This window comes from Sinocyclocheilus anshuiensis, unplaced genomic scaffold (genome assembly GCF_001515605.1).
Source record: "Sinocyclocheilus anshuiensis isolate Anshui unplaced genomic scaffold, SAMN03320099.WGS_v1.1 scaffold78, whole genome shotgun sequence".
NCBI lineage: Eukaryota > Metazoa > Chordata > Actinopteri > Cypriniformes > Cyprinidae > Sinocyclocheilus > Sinocyclocheilus anshuiensis.
In genome coordinates this window covers 2519911-2527481 of record NW_015544250.1, presented here as the reverse complement: position 1 = coordinate 2527481, position 7571 = coordinate 2519911, and the positions used below count along the sequence as shown (strand labels likewise).

Here is a 7571-nt window from a genome sequence, read left to right as displayed (position 1 = left end):
ATAATTGTACTTTTTTTTTTTTGCTTCAGTATTTTAGTTAGTAATTTTAGTATTTTAATATTGGCAATTTATCAGTTATCATTACTACAACATAAAAATCATTATCAGCTGGTATAGGCCAGAATTTAAATATCACTGCATCCCTAAATTCAAACCAAGAACCACATGACAAGACATGTTTGTCATCAACACCTAAGGAACAGACTGTATTGAGCAGCTAATAAAACGTAAAAGTCCATGTTTGAGATTTTCCCTCATCATTTTCACTTATGCGGTTAAACCTGCTTTAAAGCACAACAAGGCCCTGTAACACACCATTAGAGCGTCTTTCTCTGTAAGTCTCTGCACGGGGGGCCTTATGCAGTCTGCAATCCAGTTGCCATGGCAGCAGCAGCTGTATCCACGGAGAGGTAAGGAAGCTGGCACCCCCCAATAACACGAGCCCCCTCCCTCCGGTGTATCAATGGAGGGATCTTCAAAAAACAAATCGACTGCCAATTTTTCTGTGGGCTGTGTGAAATTAAGGTACCATACAAAATGGATGGAGCTCTGCCGCTGGCTTTTTATCCTCCAGTGAAATTAAAAATGCATTACTTCCATGTGTCATTTTACGCCTGCACTTGATATTGTTTGTCTCACATGCATTACTATCAATGGAGGGATCTTCAAAAAACAAATCGACTGCCAATTTTTCTGTGGGCTGTGTGAAATTAAGGTACCATACAAAATGGATGGAGCTCTGCCGCTGGCTTTTTATCCTCCAGTGAAATTAAAAATGCCTCTTGCCCTGAGCAGAGAGATGAACAGATTACTTCCATGTGTCATTTTATGCCTGCACTTGATATTGTTTGTCTCACATGCACAGATGTGCGTTGAAGCGCTCATCAGACGCGGTCCGAGTGTGTTCATCAGTAAGATGTGGGCAGAGATGTCAAGTGAGTTGACCTTTGACCACCCTTGCCAGAGGTCAAGCAGTTTAAGTCAGTGTTCTACATATAGCATTACATGTTCTTCTCACCTGGAAAATCAAAGAAACGTCTGAGAGCATTGGCACTGACAGATTAAGTTACTAATAAATGCTCAAACATATAAGACAGACTTAATCAAAAATATCTCAGAATTAGTTTTAAACCGAGTTTATTGTGTTAATCACTTTTGCTCTTCTGACCGATTGAATTGCAACAAAAGGTAATAATAAAATGTGAAGGTGTAGGGTGAAATAAAATATGTGATATAAGACTGAATAAACAGAACAGAACTATTAAAATGACAAAACCAGAATAGATCAATTATGCCTTTAAAGAGATGCAGTAATTAAAATAAGATCACTGTTCTTAAACATTATTGTTTTTGTTGTTTATGATTTATTGCTAATTATTGATTTACATTTTAATTCTGAAATGTTTTTAACGGACCATAGTCAGGCTACACAACATATTTAATTTGACACAAATAAAAAGGATGTACAAAAATACAGTCTGTTAAATTAACACTTTGTTAAAGCATTTTCTCTTCATTTAACAAGGTAAATAAATTATGTATTTTTAACCTATGTATTAAATATATGGTACTTTTTTTTATGTTGTTTTTATATTGTCCTGGCATTGGCAATTAAAAATTATAAAAAAAATTTTTTTTAAATCAGTCAAACTAGTTAACACTGCTGCAATGTAGTTTACATCATTAATGAGCCTTCCCCGAAATGGTATTAACGACATCCTCAAGATTAATGATTTTTCTCTAAATTCTGTAAAAACTAAAGATTAAAGGATATGATTTTTATGATATGATCTTAAACTAAGAAGAAACTGAGACTGTCACTGCTAATATTTACTTTAATATATTTAATATGTTAATGAGGTTGCTAGATCACTTAATGAAATTGGATTTATAATTAAAAAAGGCTATTAATTTGCCTTTTTTATATTGTGTGAGAAGTCAAATTTCAAATACAGCTTCTCACAATAAATCTGGCACCTCTCTCTTAGATTTCCTGTTTTGGAAAGTTGTGTAAGCTTAATAGTAGATTATTTTTCCTTTTGCTGTTTGAACAAAAGGAAACACTGCTTTACCTCAGTTTACCCTGCTATTCTTTACTGTTTTGTTCCAAACAAAAGTGAAAATGGTCTTAATGTCCTAGGTCACGTCTAATTTTCATAATTTATGTTTTATAGTTTTTTGTCCACTGGAAAAAAACATATTGTACCGTACAACCCATTAAACAGCCCACAGCCTCATTTTTATGTCGAATTAAATATGATGTTGAACTAAGGTCTGTTATAATATTTTCATTAGGGTTGCAAAAAGGTGGAAATTTTCCAGTAAATTGTGGAATATTCCAGGGATTTTTTTGGAAAGTTTCTGGAAATTTTCCACCCCTTTGCAACCCTAATTTTCATCAGTGGTTTTCTGACATGTCAAGAAACTACATGAAGCATATAAACGCGCGATGTCTCGGGTAAATACAACTATAATTTTATAAAAATGCAACAACACGTTCACAGATCACCACATTGAGTGCATTAATGAAACCCTTGTCTGCATATCATTTATTGCATCTATTAATTTGAATTATAAACATGTATCTGCAGATTATTAAATTATCATTACAGTGCTCATTAGCATTCAGGTACAGGACAGCCCTTTGAAAACCTGACTGAGGCAAACAGCTCCCTCAGCTGGTCATTGACTTGCACTTCACCTTGAACACTGACAGACAGAGTGATCTATACTCAAATTCAATGCATTCTGTTTTATACTCATCAAAGCAAAATAAAACATTTTAAAACACAAAAGGCTTGCACTGATGTAGCCTGGTGCGTGTAACGCAGTAGCTGATGCTAGCCATGCTGAGATTGTTTGTTTGTGCGGCACGTGCTGTCTGTCTGCTGTAGTGTGGTGCCCGAGCATTCTTTTTCATTTGCTTGTTTTCCAGATGTCGTGTCCTCCACATCACCCCGTCCTCATCCTGCTCGGCTACCCCTCCCTCCCTCGCTCTCCCTCTGCCTGCAGCAGCGTCAGAGACCCTAACCGCATCAGGCGAGATAGCAGATTGGAAGTACAAGAGCGATCCATCCATCAAAAGAGAGAGAGTTGGGAAGGAAGGGAAGGCAGGGGGCATGCAAGAGAGAAAGCAAGAGAGGAAGTAAAAGAGAAAGATAATCAGAGGGATTTCAGCTAAACCGCAGATTATTAGCACTATGCGTCTAACATGTCTAGAGCCCATCTCGATGTGTTATTCCTTACTGAGCCAATAAACTAGGGCTAAACAGAAATGCAGACCTGATATAAGACTGTTCTTATGGCAACCTCAGTGCCATGCGGTGACATCATCAGCGGTCTGACTTAAACTATTCTAAACTCAGAAATACAATAGACAATGAACACATTCAAAGCAAAGAACTCTTGGCCAACAATCACAACCAATATGCATGCAAATAACCCTTTTGTTCTTGTTATGTTAAGACATGCCCACATATTGAGCCATGAGCCATCTAGCAGGGTTGTGCACCATTCGGAAATGTATTGAAAATTAAATTCACAAATTTGAATTGCATTTGAAGTGCGGTAACAAAAAGGCTGCAGACCTGCAATTCAAATTTAAATGTAAGGAAGTAGAAATAAAATGAAAAGTAATTCGAAGAAAACCACATAACCGTAATTTGAACTAGAAAATAAAAGGTCGGTTGGACGGACGGACGGACGGACGGAATAGAAAGATAGATAAACAGACAGACAGACAGAGAAATAGAAAGATAGATAAACACAGACAGACAGACAGAACACAAAACAAGGACGGATGGACGGACAGACAGACGGACGGACGGACGGATTTCTAGACAGACAGACAGACAGACAGATAGACAGATAGACAGATAGATAGATAGATAGATAGATAGACAGAGAAATATAAAGATAGATAAACAGACAGACAGACAGAAATAGAATGATATATAAACAGACAGACAGACAGACAGACAGACAGAGAAATAGAACGATATATAAACAGACAGACATACAGACAGACAGACAAACAGACAAACAGACAAATAGAACGATATATAAACAGACAGACAGAGAAATAGAACAATATATAAACAGACAGACAGGCAGACAGACAGACAGACAAATAGAACGATATATAAACAGACAGACAGGCAGACAGACAGAGAAATAGAACGATATATAAACAGACAGACAGATGGACAGACAGAGAAATAGAACGATATATAAACAGACAGACGGACAGACAGAGAAATAGAAAGATAGATAAACACAGACAGACAGAACACAAAACAAGGACGGACGGACACACAGACGGATGGACAGACACACAGACGGATGGACAGACAGACAGACAGACAGACAGACAGACAGACAGACAAATAGAAAGATAGATAAACACAGACAGACACAACACAAAACAAGGACGGACGGAAAGACCGACCGACCGCAACAGACAGACAGACAGCCCGCAAACATTCATGTACCACGTAGGTTGAATCCAAACAGATTATCAGAGCAGATCAGTCATTTTAAAACTTTCTGTGCGACGGAATTTCACAAACAGCGTGAGTGATTGGGATTGGTACCGCGTCTTCTCCCGCTCTCTCAAAATACACAAATGGCCTCACACCCATAATATCCACGTTGAGTTTGCTCTGCAAGCGAGCTGCACGCTGCAATACAAGACAAGCACGCGTTTCAGACAGTTGACGAACTATCACCTGCACGTAATTTTAAGTCATGCCAATTTAAACATTCAAGCTATTTTAACCCATATACTCGCGCACTCTTTGACAGGCCTTCAATGCGCTCTCCAAAGCGCGCACAGCCGCCTCTCAAACAGCTCGCGACTCTCGAGTTACTACATATTTGAATAAAATAATTTCCTTATTGTCCGGCTATTCCATTTTATTCATCCATGGCGCATGTTATCCAATTACTTGTTTGCATTATTTAGGCATTATTTTATTTTAATTTTAAGGCAATTGATTTTTTTGGTAACACTTTACAAAGCAAATTCATCTTCCTGTGGGGTGCGGCCAATTCAATTCAAATTCACAGCCAATTCTTCAACTCTGAATTTATCTAGTCTGGTGGTTTCGCTCACACGTCGTGTTTGCGTAAACACCTGTTGCGCGGACAGACAGAGAAATAGAACGATATATAAACAGACAGACAGACGGACAGAGAAATAGAACGATATATAAACAGACAGATGGACAAACAGACAGACAGACAGAGAAATAGAACGATATATAAACAGACAGACAGACAGACAGACGATATATACGATATATAAACAGACAGACGGACAAACAGACAGACAGACAGAGAAATAGAACGATATATGACAGACAGAACAGATGGACAGACAGAGAAATAGAACGATATATAAACAGACAGACAGATGGACAGACAGAGAAATAGAACGATATATAAACAGACAGACAGACAGACAGAGAAATAGAACGATATATAAACAGACAGACAGACAGACAGAGAAATAGAACGATATATAAACAGACAGACAGACAGACAGAGAAATAGAACGATATATAAACAGACAGACAGACAGACAGAGAAATAGAACGATATATAAACAGACAGACAGACAGACAGAGAAATAGAACGATATATAAACAGACAGACAGACAGACAGAGAAATAGAACGATATATAAACAGACAGAAAGGCAGACAGACAGAGAAATAGAACGATATATAAACAGACAGACGGACAGACAGAGAAATAGAAAGATAGATAAACACAGACAGACAGAACACAAAACAAGGACGGACGGACACACAGACGGATGGACAGACACACAGACGGATGGACAGACAGACAGACAGACAGACAGACAGACAGACAGACAAATAGAAAGATAGATAAACACAGACAGACACAACACAAAACAAGGACGGACGGAAAGACCGACCGACCGCAACAGACAGACAGACAGCCCGCAAACATTCATGTACCACGTAGGTTGAATCCAAACAGATTATCAGAGTCAACTACGTCAGTATTTGTAGTTGTTATATAACAGACTAGCAGTGAAAAAGATTTTTTAAAATGTTTTTGAAAAGTCTCTTTTGCTCACAAATGCTGCATTTGTTTAGTAATTAAATACAGTAAAAACTGAATTATTGTGAAATATAATTACAGTTTTAAATAATTATTTTCTAATGGCAAAATTGAATTTTCAGTAGCCATTACTCCAGTCTATAACATTTCTTATTATTAACAATCAAAAGTGACAGTTTTGATATTAATTATCAAAAGTGACAGTCGAGACTTAATTATATATTATAATTCTATAATTAATTGAACTTTGTTCATTAAAGAATCCTGAGGAAAAACACATGACAGTTTCCACAACAATATTAAGCAGCAAAAACTGTTTTCAAATCACAATTGACTGTTTTTACTATTATGTGACACTGAATAAATTATATTTTAAAATGTTAATGGTAATTTTAGTACTGCTTTTACTGTATTTTTGATCAAATGAAAGCTTATTTCAAAAACATTAAAAAAAATTGTAATTACACACTTTTGACCGCTTGTGTGTTTCTTAAGGAGTGGCGCAATTAATGGATGACTGCATGTTTTTCTTCTCAGGATGTGAAGATCTTCCGGGCGCTGATCCTGGGGGAACTGGAGAGAGGGCAGAGCCAGTACCAGGCGCTCTGCTTCATTACACGGCTCAACCACAATGAGATCATCCCCAGCGAGTCCATGGCCAGACTCCGACAGGTCAGTCCATTGCTCCCAGGCTCCCTCAGAGGCAAAACAAGCAGATGCTGGGTGTTAGAGTTGAGCTCATGAGTTAACTGTGTCGCGTAGGAGTGTGATGTTTTAAATGGGACATCTCAGAAGAACAAGGCTGTAAAAGGCCTTTGATGAGTAGTTCCTGGGAGGGCGGCCAAGGTCTTAGATGTGTGATTATGAGTGAAAGGTGTGAGAAAAGACTGGAAACATCTAGCTTTAAAGAACGACAGGACTAATACTAAAATCTTCCTTTTTATTTTACAGAAAAATCCCCTGGCCATCCGCACAGCGGAAGAGAAGAGAAGCACGGAGATGCTGAGCATGGACGTAGCAGTCAATTTGACACGGACGTGGCAGCTGAGCACCCACATCCACAACATGTGCAACGTCGCCCTGGAGGCTGTGTACACGCGTGAGGCTGATGTCAGACACTGGCTGGACAGAGGCAAGCATGCTTACTGCGTCCCTTAATTACACCCTACCAAACCCAGCATGCTTAAATATATCGCTGACATAGTGCACTTCACATCTTAACCCTCTATAGTAGGGGTGTAACGATATTCAAACCGAACTGAAAAACCACGATACACCGCCCACGGTACGTACCGCGGTACTCTAATAGCTTACCACGATACTCTGTTGGCTTACCCCGCCCCCTGCTGAGACACTTCAAATGCAGCCATTATGGCTTTGAATTGCTTGAATCACTTTGAAAGGGAAAGTACCATTTAAGAGCAACATGTGCAGAACAAATCTGTCATATAGGCTATATCTTCATGACTAGCACAGTTG

The 7571-nt window shown here is 38.4% G+C and overlaps 1 protein-coding gene across 1 annotated transcript; it reads left to right on the top strand.

Annotated features, from left to right (window-relative positions):
- Positions 1 to 2449: 2449 nt before the first annotated feature.
- Positions 2450 to 7250, top strand: LOC107697834 (out at first protein homolog). The gene is made up of 4 exons (XM_016498686.1): positions 2450 to 2458; positions 2936 to 3058; positions 6630 to 6764; positions 7044 to 7250. Exons 1-4 carry the CDS (start codon positions 2450 to 2452, stop codon positions 7248 to 7250), a joined length of 474 nt encoding a protein of 157 aa, XP_016354172.1.
- Positions 7251 to 7571: the final 321 nt, after the last annotated feature.

Excerpts from the sequence above, each read along its gene's own strand:
- LOC107697834 (XM_016498686.1), top strand. Across the intron at positions 3,059-6,629 it reads GGCGAGATAGCAGATTGGAA|GATGTGAAGATCTTCCGGGC; the intron begins GTACAAGAGCGA and ends TTTTCTTCTCAG. Across the intron at positions 6,765-7,043 it reads CCATGGCCAGACTCCGACAG|AAAAATCCCCTGGCCATCCG; the intron begins GTCAGTCCATTG and ends TTTATTTTACAG.